Source organism: Meleagris gallopavo, chromosome 8 (genome assembly GCF_905368555.1).
Source record: "Meleagris gallopavo chromosome 8, MGAL_WU_HG_1.1, whole genome shotgun sequence".
NCBI classification, from domain to species: domain Eukaryota; kingdom Metazoa; phylum Chordata; class Aves; order Galliformes; family Phasianidae; genus Meleagris; species Meleagris gallopavo.
The window spans coordinates 16535091-16560529 of NC_139411.1; the positions used below are offsets into that span (position 1 = coordinate 16535091).

General features: G+C 47.9%; 2 protein-coding genes across 18 annotated transcripts in view; one reads left to right on the top strand and one right to left on the bottom strand.

Moving 5' to 3' along the window:
* Positions 1-25439, top strand: part of LOC104911954 (uncharacterized) — a 314625-nt gene that overhangs the window by 153505 nt on the left and 135681 nt on the right. The gene's annotated exons all lie outside the window — the stretch shown is intronic.
* PAX2 (paired box 2) overlaps positions 1-25439 on the bottom strand; it is a 92203-nt gene that overhangs the window by 53353 nt on the left and 13411 nt on the right. For 12 of the 16 annotated variants that reach the window (XM_085229801.1, XM_085229803.1, XM_085229806.1 and 9 more), the window contains 2 exons: positions 24636-24804; positions 23585-23782 (listed from right to left, as the gene is read on the bottom strand). In XM_085229801.1, the coding sequence (XP_085085927.1) occupies positions 23585-23782; positions 24636-24804 (367 nt within the window). The remainder of the gene's footprint in view (positions 1-23584; positions 23783-24635; positions 24805-25439) is intronic. The other 4 variants (XM_085229798.1, XM_085229810.1, XM_085229805.1 and 1 more) reach the window with 1 other exon arrangement.

A 25439-nucleotide genomic window follows, 5' to 3' on the forward strand; every position in this document is an offset into this window, starting at 1 on the left:
ATCTCCAAAAATCTGCCTGAGGGTGTCTAAGTTAACCTACACATTATGCTATGTTCTATGGTAGCACAGCATAGTGAATGGATGAGACGCTTTCCCCTGCAGCCTTAGCTGCCATGTTATACCATGTCCCATTAGCGCTGAGATGACATCAGACAGTGCCATTCGCACTGCAATATGACATCAGATTGGTCATTCACACAGGCAGGTGGCATCAGCCTCTCTGCTCCTGGTGCAGGAGCCCCAAGTGACCCTATGCTAAATGGAAACCACAGCACTTCCAAGGCCATCTAGAGTGAAACCAGCCTGTGCGATGATTTGGGTATGGCAGTCCTGTCCATAATGCGTGGCAGCCCCAGGCAGGGATGAAGAAGAAGGTTCTGTTTCCTTCCCTGTTCTGTTCTTGGGCTCTCAGCTCAGAGTGCTGGTTGTACGCACTGCGGCAGTGTACACAGAGATGTGTCCATCTGGAGTTGGAGAGAACTCACCGCTCATTTCACTAAGTAGCCATCGTCTCATAATGTTTTTTGGTCGCTACCAGCCAGGGCCAGCTCCAGCTGGTGACCTTGAGGTGAAATGTCTCATTGGAAATATTTCCTTCTTACAAAGAAAGCTGTCTTTCTGCCGAGAGTGGCCGGGAACAGTGAGCAAGTGGGAACATTGTTGGTTTTGCAGGCTCAGGTAGCTTGGTTCAGCTCGTTTCTGACATTAGATGGTTGAACCTAATGAGTTAGTAGATGTCTCCTATGGCTAAAAGAAGAGGCAGGCCACGTGCTCCTCTGCCACATAGGTATGGCCTCACTGGCATTGGAAGGAGAAGTCTCAGACCCTAGCTTGGAGCACAGAATCTGGCCATGTTTCACCCAGGGTCGCTTCATTTAAGGGCAGTGATAAACAGCACTGTCCCCAGGAATTGCTGCTGTCGCTGCAGCAGGCTTCGAGTGAGTCGTGTATGTGAGACCACCTAATGAAACAGCAGATGAAAGATGAAGAAAGCTGACCTCATCCTGTAGCAACAGATGCAGCATAATAATGCAGTCTTTAAACTTCAGGACTGCTGAAAGGTTCTAATCATCTGCAGAGGCTGAAGTATGCACAGAGCTGACCCAAACTTAGGAGTGCTACATTTGTGTACTGTAAGAGGGAGCAAACCCTGGTTCACCTCTTGCTGCTTTCTGTGGCTTATTCTCACCTCTAGACGCTGGAGAAAGACATGCCTTTTGCAGAACACTTCTGCAGGTCTTCGCAAAAGAGGAAGGGACACAGCTCTTGGCACACTACTCAGCAGTGCTGATTTTTTGAAGTAAATGCCAATGTTTTCAAAGGCCTTTCTTTTCTCCAATAGAAATTGTCACTTTGGACTAATCTCATCTCTGCTCTAATTCCATCACAGTCAGTGACTCCAGTAACGGCCTTTGTGTTTAATTAGGGGCATAAACTGGCACTTATTGTAAATTCCCATTTTTCATTTTCCAGTGGGAGATTTTTGCACAAGTTGTCTACTCTGAGTTTCGGAGAACATACAATTTTAATACATAACCGAATGAAGTTTCAGCAACAGGACATTTATAGATCTTTGATGGCAGTAAAGCAACCAAACTTCATTTCACAATCTGAATTTAATATGTGATATTATCATAAGTAACGGCATGTAGTATCATTACAGTCCATAGTACCGCACTGTGAATTATAAATCCATTCCTGGAATTTGCAAGTTACCGCAGTTGCCTTGTAGTAATTCTATCTAGAGTGAATACTTCAGATAGCTCTGGCTGAAACCAACGGCCTGCCTCCAATGCTTTTGAGTTTCCTAAACATTCAGCACTAGATCAGGAATTTCCAGTGTTTGATTCCTATTTGGTTATTTTTGGCAGCTTTAATGCAATCTGTTTTGATGATTCTAAATGCAGATTAACACAAAAAGTCATCTCCAGTAATCTGACAATTGTAACAAGCTCTAATCAAATTTGGTCGAGGATGTAGAAAAAATATTAAAGATAGAATTAGCTGAGACATCATCCTTTCTGAGAACAAGAATATTCTCACCTTGTAAAGAAGCAAATGAAAAATCTCCCCTAGACCTGTTCAGGAGTTATTTGCTATAAGAATGACAGAGCATAAGAAACATCCCTTGCCTCTCTGACATTTCTGTCCAGGCTGTCTTGTAGACTTGCCATACTCTGTGGTTTCTCCACTCTCACTGTTGCTGGGAGAGATTTCAGACAGTACCTCAAAGCCCAGATGAAAGCCCAGGGGGGTTGATCGGAGGGAGATGAGCGCTGGCTGAGCCCTCCGGAGGTCCCAGTGTAGCAACTCCTGTAATCCTGGAAAAACCAGGTGAAGTTGCACTAAGGAGGCATGGTGTGTCCTGCTGCCTCAAGGAAACCTGGCAGATTTCAGATAGCACTGGTGTGTCTTCTCTGTGATCATCTTCCTTTGTCACAGATTATTTTTCAGAGTGGAAGGGTACACTCTACGGAGCACCAAACTCCTTGTAATTGCTTTGGAGTGTTCATACTTTAAATGCTCCGTATTAGAAGCACATTACAAGACCCCAGGGTGTGCATTACTGGGCAATTAAAACCTCTCTTGGAAGGCTAACCCTGCTAAGCTTCAGCCTGGCTCTCTGCAGTGAGTCTAAGGGCAGCTGCGATGGCCAAAGAGCCAACACTGTGGTGCCTCGCCACTCCATCAGTGCAGCTGTGCCTGCAGGGACACAGTGTGGGGCTGAGGGACGCAACCACACCTTTTGTGCCTCACATTGCTGCCTGCAATGGGCTGAGTACCCCCAGTGATGCTGGCATCAGAGCATGCTTCAGGGAAAGAGACGAGGAGAGACAGCCTTGGGCTCCTCAGTGCTGACAACATCCCACCTGCAGGTGGGTGCTGTGCAGGCACAAAGAGCTCTGAGCATGGCTTGCATTCTCACAGGAGAGTCTGTATGTTTCAGTGCATGGCCACAGCTGAATTCACAGTTCAGCAAAAAAAGGGGAAGAAAGTATTGTTTGACAGAGTTCAGAATGGAAAGCAAGCTTCATAGCTTGGTGAGGAAAAGCAACCAAGGGATTTGGAGGGTGAAGGGAAATGAAGTCTGACAGTTGGAGCCTAATCCGACTTAAGGGAAGAGCTTCGGTTGCTCACATTGTCATGGATTCTCATCAGGACTTTGGACAAATGGCATTTCTCTCTGTGCTCTGCTTCCTGCCTGAACTGTGAAGATAGGAGCGCTGCTTTGCCACCTGGGGCACCGCGAGGACAGCTGGAAGGAGGAGAGAAGGGCTCAGGTTCAGGCAGAGCAAGGGCCAAGGAAGTGCTTCAGCGAGCTGTAGCACGCTGTTGGCTCCATTCCCCCTCCTGAAGCAGAAATGACACGTATCCTGCTGACAGTGGCTGCCTGTGAAGGAAGGGAGGTGGGCAGAGGAGATGGGAGCTGTGTTTCAGCTGTGCAGACTGCAGTGGTCACGTTATAGTTCGTGCAGCAGGTGTAGTCAGGAGGCTCAGACCTGCTCCCCAGAAGCCATAGGATGATTTCCATCAGTGTCGGGGGCAGTACCTTTGCAAAATCTACTGCAACACTTGCAGCCCTCAGAACAGCAGCTGACATTGGCAGGAGCGGCAGACTCAGCTTCCTTGCTAGCAGGCCCGAGGCTCTGCCTCTGTCTGCCAAGAGAGCAGAATGCTTCCAAACCGTGCCATATTCAAGGGCCACAAGCAATATTTATGCATTCAAACTCTCTTTTGTCATGAAAATTGCATTTCCTTCTCCCTAGCTTTTGGAAGGGGAGAGAGACGAAGGGTGGTCACATACAGTATCACTATATAGGCACAGGTATGATGGAACACTTTGGTTCGATAGACAATGCCAAGAGGTGGCTGAATTGTGGTTATCTATTTTCTCAAACTTTCCAAATAGATGAGATGCCTTGCTATCTCTGCATAATCTCTGGAGTCCCTGAGGAGATTTGCCTCCATATCTGGCTGTTAATCTGTGTGGCTCTATCATCTTAACTGGAGCTACACTAGCATCATGCCTGAAGAGAGGAGGAAGAAGTGCCAGTTTGTTCCAGCTGAGCCTGCTCACACCAAAATGCCAGAGAAAACCCAATCCTGCCCTTTTCTCACACTGCAAAGACCATCTCTTGGCTACACACTGAGAGAGACAGCAGCAGTTTTACTATCTGAAGGGCTTAGAGAGGAGCTAGGATTTTTTTGTTGTTTTAAATCAGTGACCCATGATGACACCATACGGTTTTATTTCATTTAATTTGAGCAGAGCATTAACGTTCAGCTTCTAGCAGATCTCTGCCCATTGCAGTTTTGCTGCACTACATGGAAAAGTCAAGACGTAAGGAAGAGCGGTGGGAGGAAGGAAAGGTGAAGCAAAAGGTGTCTCTGGGAGTGGGGAGATGTGCCAAGCAGGGATTTGCTCTGTCAGCTCATCTGGGGAGCAGCAACACCCAGCTGCATCCCACAGCTACGGGCTGACAGCATTCAACCCCATGCGTGTAGGTCACCTAGCCTGACCTTGTGGAATACATTGCTGCATCAGGCTATGAGAAACATTTTCCCATTTATCCAAGGGGATCTGTGTGAGCTCATTGCACAAGGCTGCAAACCTGAAGGTGAGTGGGGAATGTGGCTGAACTCCACAGAGCTATGCAGCCATCCAGGGCTTAGAGCTGGCTGAAGAGTGAGTATCTACATGAGCTGCAGTCAAGCAGTGACTGCAGCATAGAAATGTCCTCAGGCAGGTGTTTCTACTTTTATTATACTCCGTTCACGTTTGGAAGGTTTTCTTTGCAGTCAGGAAACCCAGGAATGCATTATAATCCAAACATCTAGAAGATGTCATTCGGTTTACCAAATATTGGAAGCAAATTGGGTGTAGATGTTTGACAGCCCAGATTTAAGGTGAATTAAAGAAATCTTGAAGGACTAAAGGGGTTTTGCTGCTTAGACTTAGAAACACAGGCGTGAGAGGAACGATATGGCTCATCCGGTCTGAATTCTGATAGCATAGGCAACCACAAAGCAAATGTTCAACTCAGAGCATCCACAGGAGTATCCGTCCTAGGATTTCCAGACCTACAGTCACCCTCAACCAACTCATAGTCTCCGCAACAACAGACCAAAAACTTCAAGAACTACAGTAAGCTGCAGGAAGGGAGCAGGAAGAAAACACTGCCATGGGCTGCATCCACTTCACCAGCAAGAGGGAAAATGCCCATGAGTGTCTGAGCCCCTAGACACGGATCATTTTTTAGGAGTCTGCCTCAGAGCGCCTTTGCACTGCAGTGACTGCAGGACCAAGTGACACCTGTCCCCTGCAGAGCAGCCAGCTTGGGTCCTGCCAGCAGCGCAGCTGCGGTGGCACGGAGCTGGCGGAAGGTCCAGCCTGAGAGCTGCCAGCATTCGGTGGCCGCCGCGCAACAAGCGCTGGAGCTGCCGCAACAGCAGCTGTGCCAGCAGGTGAGTTAGGGAGACCTACGGAAACACATGGGCTTGCCAAGGTTAAATATCTTAATCTGGAGCATGGGAACTTTTAATTGAAAGCTTTGCTTTGTGCCTGTTTCCAGTTATTAAAATTCAAGAGTCTGTGCCGAATTCCTTGTGGACATTCATTTTGATTAACAGAAGACGTGTGTACTAGAAGAAAAGGCTTGAACTGGGAGGAAACAGATAAATGTAGATAACTCTCAGTTCTCTTGCAAGCTCTGTCATACCTTTTGCCATAAGTAAAACCTTAGATCTTTAAGATAAATTTCATCATTCATTTCAAACCAAGGTATTTCTGGCTTCCACAACTGTGAAGAACAGGTGGAAGTGGGACCTGGCTTTCTCCCAAAGGCCAGAACAGAAGCAAAGAAAAAAAGCAAGTACACTCTTATTTACAATCTTTCATATTTTATGGTGATCTCTCCATTATGGAGGCTGCTAACTTTGGATTTTTTAACACCAGGGCTTGGCAGTATGGGTTATTAATCCTGGTGTTAAAAAGTGCTAGTTTCGGAGTTGGACCCTTTGCAGCAGGTTGTGCTTCAAGGGCTGGAAATTTCCACAGAGAACCTGTATCTTTCCTTTACTGTTCTAGTCTCTACTCCTGTTGTTATTCCTTATCCCTCCTTCTGAAAGCTGCCCAAAACTGCCAGCAAAGGCAAATCTATGAACCCAACACAGAGCAGGAATGCTTGGGTGATATGCAGGGACCCAATGTAGAGCTGGTGCCCACCTCCAAAGATAGCATGCTTATTTTCCCAGTTTTTCCTAATGAAAGGACAAATTCATAGTTGTTCTGGTTGGCTCACGTGAGTGACAAACAGGTCTGAAAATTAGCCAGCGTGGGCTATGTGTTTGTTACCATGTCAGAGCTATTTGTGGCATAGGAGCACCAGCATTTGTCTTTTAGTGGGCTATAACTGATGCTATACGTACTTGTTTATCTTTTCCTGCAGGTCTACACATATTACTGTGGCTGTATGTAGTTAAACATTTGGGTCACATATTGTATTCAGACCTCATGAAGAATTAATAAACATTTATTCAACCATTACCGTTTTTAACAGAGTTAATGGCAGATAGGCTGCTCAGCTCTGTGGCTGTAGCCATCACCAGCTCTCTATATTGATCTCATTGTACAGCACCAAGCACCATTATTACAAACAGTCAGCCATAACCACCTAGAATCATCCATAACAAGGCTATAATATCCATTATATAATAACTAATATGTATCAACATGGATATATAAGTATTGTGGCTCCTTGCTGTAAGGCTCTTAACTGTATATGCATTTGCTTAGCTAGTATAACTTTATTCATTATAATTATAATTAGTGTAACTTTGGGAGCACAGATCTGTTCTACTCCTACATTGTGCACCTGGCACCCATCTGACCAAGTGCAGAGCTGTCCCTATAGGCCCTGAGCAAATTATTGCTTACATGCCATTCCCATACAACCACAAGGCTGTAAGGAGCTCGCTGGATTTCCAGGTCCCATTTTCCTGCCCCCATCTCTATCCATTAGAGTTAGTTTAAGGGTTCACCCACATATGGCTATGCAAAGTAACTAATGTGAATTAACTGGAAGTGTGAAATTGAAGCAGTCCAGTTAAACTGCATTACGCTTCTGACACCTTTGTTTAGAAGTAAGACAGCTTTAATTTAGTCTAGCTTAATTCACTTTGGAAAATGCAGTAAACTAAATTCAATCTAGGACACTCATCCAAACAGTGTTTTAATGGTTTTAACCGATGTACTTTCAAAGTTAATTCAGATTAATTTTCTCCTTTGTCCCTACGTAAGCAAGCCTGTTGCCCATGCTCTGTCAATGAAACCATCTCAGCTGAGACACCTTCAGCCATGCGAGGTTGACAGTGGGCTTCCAGGAGCTGCAGTGCTTAACGTGAGCCTCTCTGCCCCCACTGGTGCTTTATTCCCGTGTCTCCATGCTGGTGGCTTTCCTCCTGTGCCCAAGCTGTGGGGACGGACTGGGCTCTGCTGCTGACCTGTGCAGCGCCTGGCATGCTGAGCCAGCTGCTGTCAGCCTGGGAGGGGGCCACCGGTTGTTCAGCACGGCCTGAAGTTGTGAGCTGTAAATATTTCATTATTCACACTTTAGTGGCTTTTGCAAGGGAGTGTTGTGTTGTTTCTAGCTCAGGCAAAGTACAAAGTACTCCTTCTGAAAGTCATGAGATTCTAGAGAGCTCTTGGTGATTTTTCTCCAGTGCCATTATTTCAAAGTATGATCCCCTTAAGCTGAACAAAGTGAATCTGAATGCTTCCAGCCCTAACTTAGCGTTTCTCCCATTGTTTCATCTGACTTAGCAGGGGGACAAGGTTGGATGCAATCAAGACTCACAAGCAGAGATGTAAAGAGAAGCATATTCTATGGTGTTTAGAAAACTATACTACTTTTAATCTAGCGTATTTTCTAGTCTAAGAAGCCATGAGGTAGCATAGAGCAGTTCAAAGATTTTATATTTTATCTTGCCATTTTTACAGGGCTATCATAAAATCAACTGTGAACAAAGCAGTCTGAGAAGTAACCCTGAAACATTTTTCTGTGCAAAAATCCTAATCTTTCAAAGTATAATTATGGAAATCTCAAACTTCTCATCTCCTCATTGAACTCTAAAGCCACACTTTATACTCAGTCAAAATACAGCTTAGGAGAAAATTGTAGTCAAATGTTATTTTTATCACAGTGCAAAAAGAGCCCTTGAAAAACCATATTTTGGTGCATCTCAACTCAAATAAAGCACTGTATGGGAACTGTTGAATCACGGCCTGAACCTCTGATTGATCACCTGAGGCGAGCGCTGCATCAGCCCTGGGAGCACAGGTGAAGGCAATTCAGCTGTGTGACCAGAAGGGGTGGAGCCTGGCTGCACCTCACCTAGACCCCATTTAAGAGCTGACTGCCACTGGGAAAGGATCTCTTTCTGGAGATTGCTTCCTTTGGAGTTTTCTGTAGTGAGCCTAGGACATGGGTGAGTATTTCATTTATTTCTGATTATCTCTTTTCACCGTGATAATCTTTCTAATTATACAACCTGTATAATACCATTTGTTGATATGGTACAAGCACCTAATCTAAATCTTTGCTAAGAGATCAACCAGGCAAACAACAAACTCACCAAGATAACCCAAGCTATCGAGTACTCCTTGATTACACAGCCAGCTCTGTTTTTGTGTGCTTGTTTCATTATGGAATTAGTGCTAATGAAGAGATTTTGATTGATGGATAATACAGCCTCCAATCTTTGGTATTAAACTTTGGTATAAAACTTTCAGTTTTATTGAAATAGTTACTAGGCTAATACAAAGAGTCAGTCCTATGTATTAATATGCTTGTGCAGAATGCATTTGAGTACATTTGGGTATCAATTTCTGTACAACTAGCTAAAAAGAGACTACTATAAGTAAAATCTAGATTTGTAGCACAGCAACTTGCAGGACTTATTTGGTGTGGATACACACACTGTGTATGTGCAGAGGATGCACAAGGCTACGCTGCTGTACCAGTATGAGCGCATGCCTGTGTTTCTGTCCGTGCATTCACTTGCATGTATGTCAGTCTGCAGGTATGTTCCTATTCATGTGTAATCTGGTGGCCGTGCTCCCTGAATAGCAATGAGCTCAGTAAGAGCATGTATGTGTTTATGTCTGTGAGCATCTGGCCGCATGTGAATGTGATTTTTGTCATGTGCCTCTGTTCTCTGGGGCTGCCCAGAGCACTCTGGGGATCCCTGAGATGAGATGGGTGCTGCCTCACCTCTGTGCCTTGTGACTTTAGTTACCCTAAAAGCTAGTGTCCTATAGCAGTAAGCCCACTGCCTGGAGCACTGGGAGAGCTGGGTCCTGGCCCAGTCCTACTGTTGGTAGGCTCCCTGACTGAGCAGCTCTTCTAATTTACTTTGTGCCTAGTTTCCCCTTCTCTGTTTTTTTTTTTTTTTTTTCTTCCATTATGGGGGGGAAAGAAAACTATGGACGTGGGCTGTCACATACCGCAGGGGACAATACAGTGCTCTTTGTGATGGGACCTGGTCCCAGGGCACACTGCCCTGCAGGGACACCATCCCCCGTGCTACCTGGGCACTATTTGTGCCGGGTGGCTGCTGGGATTTGGTGGACAGATTCATCTTCCCATGCCTGAACAGAGCAAGGGGAGCTGGGAAGGAAGGAGTTATTAAATGCCAAGCGGATATGCAATAAATCCCATTGATTTTACAAACTCCAACTTGTCTTCAATCTCTTTCCATTCCTTATCCTGGGGGCATTGCAACAAAACCCTATTTTAAATACCTTTTCTTCCCCTTCCTCCACTCCCCCTCCTCCCGCTCCCAAAAAAGTGTCAATATTTTATTTGGATTTTTAACTTCGCTCCATAACAGTTGTTTGACCTCCTGACTCATGCGAGTCACATAAATTCTGGGACTTTATTCAGGAGCCATGTTCCTGCTATTGAATAAGCAATTTGGGAGGGTGAATTAATGACTTGTGCTGTTGCTGGAAAGTCCCTGAAGAAATATTAAAATTGCTTGCAGACTGAATCAATACTCACTGAACACCCAGCATGAGGACCTGGGCTTTTTAATGGCTACAAACAGCCGCACTTGGGAGAGGAAGGGGAATTCCTGCACACACACCGTGCAGCTGACAGCAGCCTTCCATCCTCGCTGTCCCTTCCAGTGCCAGATGTAGCCTGGGAGAGCTGTGCCCTGCCAGGGAATGGCTTTTGAGGGTGGCAGCCCTTCAGTGTGTAGTAAGGCCGCATTGTGTTGTACTGCAGTGACCCTGAGTGCTGCAGCGTAGCAGCGACTGCGCTGTGTGTTTGGGCCCCAAATGGATGTAGCTGCAGCATCCCATCTCGGAGCCATGTCCCGTGTACCTGTGCTCACGTGCACTCTGCGTCCTTTGGGCCCTTGCTGTCTGCTCTCTGGGCTGCCAGGAGCTGGATTCTGTGCTCCCCCCAAGTTTTGCTGTCTGCCCCCTTTGCCAACAGTGGGTTTTGTTGCTGAGTTTCCGCATCCCTTTGAGTGCAGGCCACATGTTTTGCCATTGTGTTTTTGAATGGCTGTTTTGTATTCGCTTGTTGGGCAGCTATTATTGTGTATTAACACCGGGGTATGTGTGCTTTGTATGACCGCATGTCTGTTTCATTGATTCCATCAGTATTATTTTGTAATCGTGTGTCTCTGTGATTGAGTTAGTGCGCAATTCAGGGCTCCTGTGTATTGAATAATGATGTCAGGGACTGGGTTGTTTGACTGGGTAATGGCCTTTTTTCAGTCTAGTAAGTGAATGTGTCCTTCTTCTGTTTCCCTGCCTCGCTGGGGTGGGATGACTCACACTGGGTAATTCCCTGGGGTGCTTGCATGCAGCTGGAGCACCCCTTGGCCCCAGGTGTCCTGTGGCATGGCTGCACGGGTATGTCCGTGTGTGTCCATGCACTTCTAAGGCCATGTCAGTGTTTAAGTGCATGTAAATGTACCTGCTGGAGCACTCAGGAGTTGGCTAAAACTCATCACCCATGGACTCTAGATAAATGTCTGTATGTCTTAACTTTCTGTAAAAATGTATGCAAAACAACACAGTACAGTTCCACATACACTTGAGTCTGTGCAAGGGTCTACAAATCATAGAATCATAGAATGGTCTGGGTTGAAAAGGACCACAATGATCACCTAGTTTCAACCCTCTGCTATGTGCAGGGTTGCCAACCACCAGACCAGGCTGCCCAGGGCCACATCCAGCCTGGCCTTGAATGTCTCCAGAGATGGGGCATCCACAGCCGCCTTGGGCAACCTGTTCCAGTGTGTCACCACCCTCTGTGTGGAAAAACTTCCTCCTAATATTTACCCTAAACCTCCTCTCTCTCAGTTTAAAACCATTCCCTACTGTCCTATCACTGTCCACCCTCATAAACAGCCATTCCCCCTCCTGTTTATATGCTCCCTTCAAGTACTGGAAGGCCACAATGAGGTCTCTCAGGAGCCTTCTCTTCTCCAAGCCAAACAAGCCCAGTTCCCTCAACCTTTCAGAGGAGAGGTGCTCTAGCCCTCTGATCATCTTAGTGGCCCTCCTCTGGACCCACTCCAAGAGCTCCACATCTTTCCTGTACTGGGGGCCCCAGACCTGGAAGCAGTTCTGCAGATGGGGCCTCACAAAAGCTGAATAGAGGGGGACAATCACCTCCTTCTCCCTGCTGATACACCCCTGCTTGCCATGTATGGCTACAGTGAAGTACATCCCTTCCTTTGCAAGGATCTCCTTGTTTGCCTGTCTTTCTAACACATAGCTCACATGATGTGAGCGAGCACTTGAAAGTGCTCACATCTGACTTGGTGGAGGTCTTTTGTATACGTATGCACAACTGTGGTTCTGTGCCAGCTGCATGGAGCTGAAATATGTGCTGAGTGCTTTAAAGTTGTGACGAGTCTCTGGGCTTGTGCAGTGGCTGCTGATGTGTGTGCTGCACACTGCTGCCCCAAGTGCAGCCACGTTTGGTCCCTTGGAAATGGGCAGAAGCAGGGTTATTTCTCTGCCAATGATTGCGTGTCAGTGCCGCATGGATTTATTTGTGCTGTGTAGGCCATGTGTCTGGCACTGGGCTGCTCTGCACCTCCTTGCCACCAGGGTTTGCCTGGCAGTGCTCAGCCAGACAAATCCTGGGAGAAGGGTTGTGCAAGGTCCACAGCACTTCCAGGGAAAGCCCTCAGCTCTGGCCTGTCACCGGAGTGCCACAGCAAGGGAGAGACCCACATGTGTACAGCTGGGAATGGGCGAGGCAGTGGGTTCAGCACCTGTTGTTCAGCGAGGCTGCAAACAGATAACTCCCTGCTGCCCCTCACATCAGCCTGAGCCTTGCTCTTTCCCCTGCCTCCCTGTGTGTGTGCTTTGCCATTCTGTCCCCCCACGCTCCTGCCCTGACCCCACCAGTGCCTGCCCCATAGCATCCCATGGTGATGGGAGGGAGAGGGAGGGAGTGAGGGAGAGAGCCCTGCTTGGAAGTAATTGGAGGCTGTTAAACAGAGGAGCCCAGCATATCACTCTAGTAATGGAAATAAATTCCATTGTATTTGCATTTTAATTTTCCACATAAACAAAGGCGCGGAGTGTGCTGGCTTCGCCAGAATCACCGGCCAGAATTTAATTAGAAATGAAAAGTTTATAGGGTCCTCTTTAATGCGATTAATGCACAGTTAACATTTATCACATACATATGCTGGAATCGCCTTTTTTAAGCAACCACCGGCCATGAAATGAATTTCTTTTCAACTTTTTTAGCGTGTGTGAGGAAGGCTGTCTCTGGTGAGGCGGTCCAGTGAGCACACTCCTGACAGCTTGGTAAACTGCAGCCCACAGAGGCTTAGCAGCCCCCATCCTCACCGAGGAAAGTTCAAGGTGGCTTAGAGGGAAGCATGGTCTAGTGGTTAAAGCCTGAGGTTGGGAGTCAGGGGATCTGGGTTGTATTCCCAACTCTGCCACATGCTCGCTGCATGACTGACTGGCGCTCAGCGTCTGTTTCTCAGGGTGTTAAAAAGAAAAAAAGAAATTGGCTGGAAGAAGATATCTCGGCCCCAGACCCCCACAACTCTCAAGCTCGCCAGAAGCTGGCCCAGCCCTTGTTGTGTGGGGCCTGGCTCGCATCCTGTGCCGTGATGGAGTTAGGGACACTTGGAAAAGCAAGTCTGCATCTAGAGAAATAGTCAGTGTTCTTCTCAAAGGAATAAGACATGAAGACAAAGGGTTGGAGCTGAGCCCATCTGCCCAGCCAGAAAGGTATCCCACTGCTCCCGGCTCCACTGCTGCCCTGCTCCTTTTCTTCCCACATCACCACTGCCATCCCTTCCTTTCTGGCTGTGTGACAGATGGTGTCAGCAGCCACCCCTTGCTCCTACTCTTCCTTCTTGGGCTCGCAGACAAGCAGAGCAAATAAACGAAGCCCATGCACACACAGCATTAGCGTGTTAGGGACACAGCGGGGGAAGGAGGAACATGAAACCTCTATCGATCCCTTGAGGAATGATGTCCCTTCCTTATCTTATCAGATTCTCTTCACTCTTCAATTATAGTCTGTTGAAATTGGCCTCTTAACCCAAACAAGATAGCCTGGGTAACAAGGAGTGGAGTGGGAGGGGAGAGGACGGCGGAGTCCTGTGTGTTAAGCTATGGCTGTCGTTAGAAATACCTCCTTTGGTAAGACCCCAGTGCCCCTAGGTCCACAGCCCTAGATCACGTATATGGAGAACTAGCACACATCCGTGCTCTTCCAAATGCATCATGCCACATGCGCCCGTGTTCCCTTAGATGTGCTGAGTGCCCCCTTGAGGTGGTGTACAGCACCACAGCTTTGCTCTCTCCTGTGCCTCCTGGCACGCAACTGTGGGGTTGCGGCGTTGTTTCCATGGATAAGGCTGTTCGGGTTCTCCCGCAGCCCAGCTCTGCACATTCACTATAAGCCCCAGCTAGGCATGTTGCCCTAGTGATACGCCCATGCTCCTCCTCATACACATGTCATGGGGTAAGGGAATGTCCAACGCAAATATCCATTACAGAGAAGATTGTCTGAAGGGACAATAGGCACTCAGCGGTCTAGCTGCAGAAATGCATGCAGTTTTCCATGCTCAAATTACGTCTCTGTACACAGAATGAGCCAGCAGCACATTCAAACCTTGTGGAAGGTGATTTCAGTTTGGCAAAGTGCTGCTCTGAGCCACATATACTCTCCTAAAGACTGTCCTCCCTGGGATCTCTTCATCCCCTGCCTTTGGTGTGCTGGGGCACTGCCTTGCTCGCACACCCGCTGCGAGGAGCCATGCTCCCTTTGATTTCTCACATGTGCAGTCCCCTGGCCAGCACCTGCTCCTCCCAGAACTTAACAGCTGGATGCACTCACCCTGTCCCCATCCTCACTGCCACCTTAGGCACAGACTCCTGCTTGGGAACACGTTTCCTGAAATCGGTGGAGCCACAGGTGGGAGCTGGCTGGCAGCACTGGGTGACTGTATTCCCTTTGGCACAGTGGCCAGGACCTCCTGATATAAACCGCAGTGGGTCTCATTTGGCAACATCCAACTCACATCTGCTTTAGCCTTTCACTTTGTCATCATCTCCTGCCCTTTCCTCCCACTGGTGCCACCCAGCAGTGCTCACACACTCTTCATGTTGTAACTGTCTGTCAGAGGCAGCACCACAAACGTTGTCTCTTTAGCACCCTAAATTTGCTGTTTGTTCAGCGGGGAGAGGGGGTTTGTAGCATTACTTGTTGTCCACTTTGTCCTGCTTGCTCAGCCCTGACCACATGCACATGGCACGTCCCAGCCAGGCATCTCCCTGTGCTCTCACAGTGTGCATTCATCTTGTGCATGTGTGGATTCATCTTGAAAAATATTATTCTTTCCTCTCCTCTTCTCCTCTAGATCTCCTCCCTTCCCTATTGATTTTATATACAAAGGTTTATGTATTTTTTCATATGCATAATTTTTGTGTAAATATGTAATTTTTCAAGTTTGAAAACTGAAATTTAACCAACAAGGAGAGGTTTTTCTGGCTCGAATCTAAGCAAATATTACCAGCAGGCATGATTACGTAGCTACATTGTGCTGCGGCTTTTAAAGGCAGATGACCAAAAATTTTTGGAAAAATTCTGGGAAAGCATGAACATGCTGAAAGGCAACAGAGGTACAGCGGAGGGCACTGTGGCCGAGCGGACGGCCCTTCTCGGTGCTATGTACCTCTGGCCAGGGCTGGGCGCTCAGCCCGTGCTGTGCCTTGCCCTGCAGAGAGCACAGGGCTTGCCTTGCAAGGGATGGGGAGCTGTTCAAAATGAAGCAAGAAAAGAAAAACTGAATTTGCCCCCAGGAGAAAACCATCGGTAGAGGCACGCTGCAGTTTCTCTCTGTGCGCATGCATGTGTGCACGTTGGAGGAGCTGCTAAAAGCCCAGGTGTGAGTTTCAGAAGTGCCAAAGGAAAGACAGAGCTGGAGGATGGCAGCAGCAAGGAGTGGCTGCTGCTGGTCTTCATACAGGCAGGGATGAGGCACCAGAATCTCCTCTCCTACTTTAGCAGTGAGGTTGGGGTAAATGTTTTGTATGTAGCGTGTTCTGGGAAATGTATCTGGGAACTCACAGCTCGCTAGCTCCTAGCACATCACTCTTTCTACTCTCTGTCAAAACGGGTACACGCATAAATCCCAAGCCAGGCAGAGGACAAAGGAATATCCTTCCCCGACTGCGTTGCCTGTGCTTCCTGTAGCCCACCAGCACTTTGTGTCACCATCTATTTGCCTGCCGGGAGTCTCATATTCCCTGCCATATACTGATATTCTCATATGTAATATCCAACCAATGGACACATTTCTCCAAAGGTACAGATCTGTGCTCTACACACAGACCCCACATGAATGTCCTATAAAAAAAAGCAGTATAGCACTACCCTTTTTCCTTCCCCGTACCCTCCAAACACCCCGGCCTCTCACATTTGCCTGTGATGCACATAAGTGTGCCCCTTTGTCTTCTATCCCATCACTCATCCTCCGTACCTAGGAGAGACCTATTTTGTCTGTATGTCTCAAACATCGTGCATCCATCCTGCTGTTTTTCACACCCAACCCAGCTATTTCTCTCCTGTGGCTCCAGGATTAACTATGGTGTTGTCCATTTCCCAGCAACAAGGGGTCTCGTTACAGGGTTATTGATTGGTCTTCACGCAGACAGATGAATCTGCCTTTGGTCTCCCCACCAAAACCCACCTTTGTATGGGCTGATTGTCACTGCTCTAGGGATAGGATTTCACCAGGAGACCACCCTGCATGCAAACATCCTTCACCCAGGCCACGGATGGTAATAAATGGAGTCAGGCTGAGCCATAATAAAAGCAATTGAGTGGGTTACCTGTGCAGACGCGAGATTTATACCTCCTCATATTTGATGTGATTGTTTTATTGAGTTCTCAGTGCAGTTAGGATGCCGTTTATTTATTTATTTATATGCCTGCTTATCGAGGAAGAGCGGGAGGCTGTTGTGGTCTGGCCAGCGTTCGCCTGTCAGGAGGGGCCCAAAGAAGAGGGCTTCCACTTTTGCTCTGCCATTCGCTACACTTTGGTGGGTGAGCCCTGGCCAGATGTCTCGTTGCTTTTTAAGAACATACCTATTTGTTTAACCCCTGAAACCTTCAGGGCTATCTGAATTATGAGCCTAGTAGATGCTAAGGGTGTAAAGGTGTAAAGAAGAGGGTGTAAAGAAAGGCACACGTGTATGGTGATTTTCTCAAAGAACCTCTCAAAAGAAATTCCTATTTACACTGTGCCTGTTTGGACAATGAGCTGTGATCTATGCACAGAGCCTCTTTGTGCTATTGCAATAGAAATAGGAAGCACCAGCATTGCTTCTGGATCTGTCATCACATGTGAGCACTCAGAAATATTAGCAGGTGCAAATTGATTGGAAATGAATATTTGTAAGTGCGCTCTGAGGAGTTTGGAAACCAAGTGATTAGATTTGTGATTTTCAGCTGGGTAGATAGCCATATAAGTGCTACCACATCAGCTCTCGGTTACTGGCACTAGAGAAAATTGGAGGCTAACGCTGAATATCTACTGCCTAGTATTTCATCACAGACCTAACGGTGTTTGTTGTTGGTTTTCCAGCTCCTCTGGCCAAGTGATAGCATGAGAATTTTAGTTCTCATTTAATAGAGGATGTTTCTGTGGCTCATGGAGTGTCCCCGAGGACGCAAAGGGCTGCATTGTTAAAATCTTTTGAAAGTTGTTTAATAGGAGCCAGATATCCAAATCCCTTTAAAAAATTGGGGTAAAAAAGAAAAAACAAGTAAAAACAACCCATGTTGCATTACCGGCACTCATGATTTGTATGCCAGTTGCACAGTTTGGGGCTCTGCCTTAACATTTTTAATCAGTTGGGACTGGTGTATAGGCTCCAACAGATTAATTGCTATTACAGTGGAAAAATCCTCATTCCCATTAGCTCTCAGTTTAAAGAATGATTGTTTGGGAGCAAAACTCAAACCTTTCTGGCACTTTCAGGAGTAGTAATCATTATCAGAGCCATCTACACACAGATGGGATTTCCTGAAGTCCTACTTAGCTGCCCTGTTGTCAGGCCAGTGACAAATGCTTTTGAATGTCTCTACCTTCCCATTTACAGAGATCTTTGCTACGAGCAGGATCCCTAAATATTTTCCTGATTCTAAGTAGCGAGCCTAAACACCATTTGAATTTCAACATGCCTTAATTAAAGACCATGTTAAGTTAATCTAAACAAGGCTCTATGTTTGAATGTTTTGAAGCTACATCTTTTTTATTCGAGCAATTTGGAAATCTTTTGTTTGAACAGGCTTTAGGATCAGAGACAGATTTTTTTAGATACTTGATGTATAACTAGAAGCATGACTTTGTTATGTATGCATCACGTCATCATATCATAAAAGGTCCAGCTGGTCCGCTGGAATATTATCTATCTCTTTAGCCAATGCAAGATTATTTCTTATTGTATGTTTGCTTGTGTCATTAATGCCATGCAGTTATATATATTCCAAGGAATTAGGAATTCCTGTGGGATGCAATTCCACAACTTAATGGACCTCCATATCAGGAGGTGCCTTCTGCTACCATTTGAATGTTTCCTTTCTTATTTCCCTCCCTTCATTCCTGGCTATGCTGCTTTGTTTAAACGTGAATAATTTGTTTCCTGTTGGATGGACTGTGCCCTTCAGATGACTGTATTGTTCTCACTATTCCGTCATTGCTTGGCCGGGCCACTTATATTTTCTCCTCTTTTCTCCCAAAGCCAAATGAGTTTTTTCACATAATAGTGATTCTGGCAAATGAGGTTTAGCTCTATAAGACTCGTTCACCCAGCACTGAAGTGCAGCTACCTCTGTGACAGAAAGCAGCAATCATTCGCCGGATGCAAAAGCTTGGAAATGTTTAACAAAAATCAACCTTTCTGTACATCTCTGCAAAAAGGAAGGGCTGGGATGTTTGATGACAAAAGGACTGGTCTGGTTCTGCACTTCGAGGTTCACAGAACAGGGAGCAGAAAACTTCCCATTAGTCACTTCTCACAACCTGCCTCTGTTGAGCTATCTGTGTAATATGAAAATTAGAAAAAAATGCAACCAGCTTATTGTAGTTACCACCATACAGCCTTCCAGTGGCCAGATATGAGGAATAAGACAAAGAGAAATGCTGCGGGCATTCATTTACTCCTTCAGCTGCAGTAACATTGTCTGTAACCTCTGCTTTATGAGCCTGTCCTTTATTTGCAATGATGAAAAGAAGATAATACCTGGTTGTGTCTGATGGAAAAGAGCCTGAATTTAAAGGACTGCATTCCTTGTAATGAAGCCCTGTGTGACCCAATTGCCTTCATTGCTCAGCTGAATGCAAGTGCCGGTAGAAACCTTCTACCTCGAGTGCATGCCCTGCCTCAGGAAATTGAGTTTGCTGGGATCCCAAGGTTCTCTGTGTGAACCAAGGAGGGACAGCCTACAAGAGTCGCTGAATGGTGTTGGTGCTGCCGGACAAGCCCTCTTCACTCTCGCTTTGCACCAGGCTGATGTCAGTCAGAGGCTAACCCAGCCTATGTGGCCAGGCTGATCCTTGGCCTCCCCACTGAGCAAACTGACACGTGGCTGCTAAGTGCTGGTGGTGCCCATAGGTCTGTGTGACACACGCGCTTGCTGGTCATGAACTGTGCCATTTTCCCAGCTTTTACAGCAGACCATTCTGCTGTCGCTGGTTGGGGTCAGTCTGAACACGCTGCCGTTAGAGGTACTGTGCACAATTCAAATTTCTCCCTGGTGCCATGACCTGTCCTAAGGAATGCCAGGTGAGTTCATTGGCAAAGATGGGAAGGGATTCCCAGGGCCTTTGACTGTGATGTCCTTTGAGGGAATTTGAAGCTAGGCTGGTGAGAGTGACTCGGAACACTGTTTACATAGCGCTCATTTCTTCCGCATATGACACATGCTGTGCCCTAACACGCCTGCCTTGTTCCAGACCCGATGCTTGTCTTGAGCCACTGCATTTACCTTGCTGAGAGCCTCGTGTGGGCGAAAACCTCGGCTGATGTAAGAGGACTTTGCTCTGGTTTTGAACCTTTTCCTCTTACATGTTGAGCTGCATGGGATTTTCTAAGAAAAGATCGCACTGTGTTTTACAAAGGTAGCTAAACCCCGTCATTTTCATTTCATAGATGGTAACCCGCCCTCCTGAGGAGTCTGTGTGACCTGACTGAGATCAGCCAGAAAGTTAATGGCAGAACCAGAGAGGGAAACATGACTCGCAGAATTTGCTTCTTTGCTCCAAACTACGGGCCTGCCAGTGCCACAGCGGTTGTCCATACAGTATTTCACCTCACAAGTGCATTTCACTGCTCGTTATAACCTGAATCAATGTGTCTGTCTCTCCATATGTATTTTTAAAAAGAATCACTATTGGAGGCTTTAACTAGGAATCATTAGCTGGTTGTTAGATAATGCAATGGAACGCATCTGCCCAAACAGCATGTAACGCTAGAAATCAACGCACGCTCAGTACTTAAGAGAAAATTGAAAAAAAATCTAACACCTTGACCAGGATAATATGTCCACTAAACTCTCTGCCATGGAGCATTGACTAGATCTGCTCCCAGGAACATGGATCCAAAGCACACCCAGGAGGCTGTGACGCTTTGGCTTTGGTATTCTTCAAAAGAAGACCAACAGAGAGTCCGGAGTACTAAGCCCAGCCTCAGTCGAGCAGAAATAGAGGGACAAGTTACGTATGGTTTGTTCCGCTCTGCTTTTGTCTCTAACAGAAGCAGAAAATAAGGCTTAAACTACAGCATCCATTGCACTGCTTTCTACGCAACCATGCTGTGCTCAGTCCTGTTCCCACTAAGATACGTTGTCTAATTGAAAACATTTTTCAAGGATGACTATTTTTCCACGAAACTGTGTTCTTAGGTTAACTGTGCATGCTGCAAAACAGAACAAAAATCCCCATTGATGTCTGCAGCCAAGGTAGGAGGCACCACTTGCAGCAGGTTGTGTATGAGCCAGGCAGAAATATTCTAACCAGGGTGACTGAAGATAACATGGTTATCGTCAAACGATAAATGGGAAAGTTCTTGTGGGAAGTAGGGTGCTTGAGGGGTTTGACATGAACACCGATTGCTGACCAAAGAATTAAGAGCTTCTGTCACCCGGCAGCTTCTCAGTTACATGCACTGTTTGCATGCAAGTTTACACAGATACATGTGTGTGTGTGCTTGCATACACAATAAGATTATCATGCACAGTACCCAGTGCATTAAATGGGAGCAGGGAAGCTCCCGATGTAGAGATGACAGCTCTGGTGTGGTTTGTGCATTGACTACTGTGCAGATTTTTTTTTTTCTTTTTTGTACTGTCTATTTTGCCATAATTATAACAAGACTACTGCGCAGCAGAGGAATGGTTTTTTCCTAAATCTTGAGGAGATCATTAAACCATAGCTTTTGCTCTAGCTTGTGCCTAGCCTTTACCTGCATTAGTGAACAAGTTTCAGGCAAAGCTTAGTACTGAGCTACAGGCATCCCAAATGTGTCCTGATAGCACCGGTGCAATGCCGGTGGATCGGCGCAATGCGGGCACCTACAATTCATGTACCACAGAAAATAATTAATGGGAAGTAAATTTAAAAAAATGTTTGGGGGAGACTTTAAAAGTGGAATTGAAATAGCACTGTTTTGTAGTCTTTCACCTGAAAGACTTTGTTAATGCTAGACTACTACTGAGGATGACAAATAAAATGTAATCAGAACACTTTTGGAAAATCTAATAACCTAAGGTGCTGTTGTCTTTACAAGGAGATCCCCATTCTGAAGTGCAGTATTTGCAGCCTTTCTAGGGACGGAGATAACTTTTCCTGTACAGACCTCGCTGGTGGTCTCGGGTGCCAAGCAGCTCACAGACAGTTCTAACAACTCTGGATATTGCACCAGTGACATTTTTGCCTTGTAAACTCCGTATTTTGAGAAAACACAGAAATACGTTTCTAGCAAGTTGGTTAAGAAAGTGCCGTCTATCCATGGCAGCTCAGGGGTTGGAGTGTTAGAGGAGCTCCAGTTCGTACAGTGGCTAAAAGGAGCACAGTGTGCCGTTATGGAGCATTTAACCTGTTTTCTAGGTTTACTTTGACCATAGAAGATAGAAAAAAACGTGTGTTTGCCTTGCAAACCAGCGCTCTGCTCATGTGTTGTGCACAGAGCCATAGAAGCCACCGCAGTGATGGAGTTTGCGCTGCCTGCGGCCGCAGCGCTGAGTCCTCCTGCTGCCATTTCCTATCCTACTGCAGTGCTTCCCAGCTCACGGTGCCATCCTTGTCTTGCATGGACCCGCAAGTTCTGCAACCTGCACTTGTGCCTCAGTGGCTCTGCACTCAGATGCCATCAGAGTACGAATCAAATGTGGTGGGTTGCAGCTGAGCCTCTCCAACAGAGCAACATTTAGCAGTTACAAAGCCCTCATCCTTTTCAAAACATTTTACAAACACTATACAGCCAATATCTGACCCTCCGCCAATCTGCATCCCCAGGCTGGGGAAACTGAGGCACGCACTCGAGCCCTGCCCTACACTGGCTGCACAGCTGAGAGCGGCACCTGGCCCTCAGCCTCCTCGCGGGGACTCTGCAGCCCCGCACAACACTGAGTGAGCAGGGAGGAGGTTTGGGGCACGAGGTCCCCAGTTAGCAGCACACCCAAGCCATGGGGAGAGGGGCACGCCAAGCCCTCTGCCCCCTGCCCTGGCTGTCCCTAAGCTCCTCTGTACCTCAGTTCCTCCCAGGGACAGCGCGCGTCCTTCTGCACCGCCCGTGCGAGGTGTCTGAATGTCAAACTGTTATTATTTCAGTACCTGACTGAGAGAGGAGCAGAGACCTGGAGGTTTTTTAGGAGGGTGTATAATTAGCCGATCAGTATTATGTTACCCTGTTCATAACTTAATAACCATTTTAATACAGATGGCACACACAGGGATAATTTCCTAGGGTAGCCTAGCAGTATATTACAGAGACAGTGTGTCTGAGGGAATCTTCCTCAGCCAAGGTACATTCCAGTAGCTAATTCTACCTGCTGTTTTCAAGATGATTTGGGATAATTCCATATCATTTGCAAAATATTAAAACTCATTTATATAGGATGCCAGATTTAGAAATACACAGCCTGAGTTATTAGACATATTTTGATAAATCTGCCACGTAAAGCGCGAGACAAAAAATACCGCTGTGTTTTCCCCACTATTTTTTTTTCTTCCCTTGCTATAAATACACCAGATTTAAAAAAATCTGGCTAAACTCGCTATATATCAAGAGGACAAATACACTGACTTGTGCAGTTTTATCTCTGTAGGCACGAGGAAAGTCCGCGTGCATATTTACGTATGCCCTGTGTGCTTTTATTGCAATGGGAGCTCCGTATATTTGGGACTGCGTGAAGAATTTCATATCCTTACACCCGGTGGGTTCAGGTACCCATGTAGGTGCCCTTTGCCAGCACTCCCGTGCCCTTGTGTTTCTGCAGGCACACTCGAGGTCCGTGCAGATGCACTGCACAACGTCGGGGGTGACTGCTGTGCCCACAGCAGTGTTCCCGAAGCGTGCAGCATTTGTACACGCAGCGGGCGAGCATCCGAGCACCTCGCGGTGGATTAATACGTGACCCTAAGTGCTGCGGGCCGTTTCCCCCCGGATCTATTATTTTCTGCCTGTCACACCGTTACTTTTCTCACCCCGAGCCCCCACCGACGACAGCCGCACCCCGCAGCAGGGAGCGGGAGGGACGCACGCGGTGCTGCGCCCGGCCGGGAGCGGGGCTGGGGAGCGCCGGGCGCCCGGGGCTGGCAGCCCCGTCCCGAGCCTCGCTGCCGCCGGGGCCTCTCGCCCGGGAGGGCCTCCCGCAGCCCTGGCCGAACGGGTCCGGCTCGGAACGCCACGAATCCCGGAGCGCCCGGGGGGCTGCCGGGGGAAGGACAGGGAGGGCTGCGCTGCGCGGGGCTGTGGGGCCGGGGAGAGACGAGCGGACCGCGGACTCGCCCTTACCTGTTTATGGAGGAGACGCTGGGGACCGTGTCGTTGTCACAGATGCCCTCGGCCAGTAGCCTGTCCCGAATCTCCCAAGCGAACATGGTGGGGTTTTGTCTCTTGTACTCGGCGATTTTATCCACTACTTTGGGGGTCGCTACTTTGGGCTTGGAGCCGCCGATCACTCCGGGCTTGATGCTCCCCGTCTCGTAATACCTGCACGCAGAGCGCGGAGGTCAGCGCCCCGCAGCGCCCCGCGCCCACCGGGCTCCGTGCCCTGGGATGCAGCTCCGCAGGGCCTCGGGCTGCGGGGCCGCCGCTCGTCGCCAGGGCTCGCCCCTGCTCTCTATTTTCCTTTTTTTTCTTTCTTTTTTTCTTTCTTTCTTTCTTTTTTTTTTTTTTTTAATGAGTGTGTTTTTGAGGCGCCAACAGCGCTGGCTTATTTGCTGCCTTCCCCGCCGTGCTCTCACACACGCCTTTCAGGCCCGGGCACCGGCAAACAAACCGGAGACCCCCGGCCGAGCGCGGGGCCGGGCCGGGCCGCGGGCAGAGCCGTGCGGCAGCGCTGTCCGTCCCCCCGCCCCCCGCCTGCAGCCCCGCACGGCCCCGCAGCGCACACCCCGGCAGCGCCTCTCGCCGCGTTCCGCGCTCGTGGCCCCGCGGTTCGGCCCCGGGACGCCGCGCACCGCATTTGGTGGCGGAGATTTATTTCCTTGCTCTGGTGTTTGTTTATTTACTCGTGCATTTGCTAAGGCCGCCTACGGATCGGTACGAGTTGGGCTTTTTGCTGATGGGTTTGGATTTGTTTGTTGTTTCGGGTTTTTTTCTTTGTCGCTCTTCTATCATCTTCCCCCCCCCCCCCCTTTTTTTTTTTTTTCTTCCCCTCCTCCCCTTCTCCCGTTCCTTCTCCCTCCCACCGCCCCCTCCGCAGCCGTTCCTTCCCGCAGCCCCCGGCCCGGCGCGTCCTCCCTGTGTGGCGGGGCTCGGCGTGCCGGGGCTGCGGGGAGCGGCGGGAGGCGGCGGGCAGCCGCGGCGCGGGGGAGGGAGCGGGGGCTGGCGCGGTCCTTACCTGCCCAGGATCTTGCTGACACAGCCGTGGCTGACCCGCAGCTGCCTGGAAATGTCACAGGGTCGCACCCCCTGGTGAGCCAGCTCCACTATCCTTTGTCTCACCACGTCAGGTAAGGGCCTGCCGTTCACAAACACCCCCCCGAGCTGGTTCACACCCCCGTGCCCTGCTGGGGAAAGAGAAATAAAAAAAAAACACAACAACCCACGCACCCCAGAAAGACACCGTTAGTCGGGAGCTCTTTGCCACGCGCGCTGCAAAAATAATCTCTGCTCGCTGGGGGTGCGTGAGGGTGAGGGTCAGGGGGACACGGGGTGGGGAAGAAGGGAAAAAAGGGGGAAGGAGAGGGGCAGGGAAGAAATGAAGGGAGGAAGGAAGAGAAGAAGAGAGGACAGAGAAAGGAGGAAATAAAAAATCGAGGAAGATGGAAAGAGAGAGACAAAAAGACAGAGAGAAAGAAACACAGAAACACAGAGAAGGAAAGAGAGAGAGAGAAGGAAAGGAAGGAAAGGAGGAAGGAAGGAAAGGAAGGAAGGAAGAAAGGAAGGAAGAAAGGGAGAAAGGAAAGAAGAAGGAAAAGAAAGAAAGAAAGAAAGAAAGGAAGAAAAGAAAGAAAGAAAGAAAGAAAGAAAGAAAGAAAGAAAGAAAGAAAGAAAGAAAGAAAGAAAGAAAGAAAAAGAAGAAGAAGAGAAGGAAGGAAGGAAGGAAGGAAACAGAGAAAAGAAAAAGAGAAAGAGGAAGAAAGAAGCAGAGCTGGACGCGGGCCGTGGGGTGGCACATTGCTCGGGGCCCCGTGTATTTCCT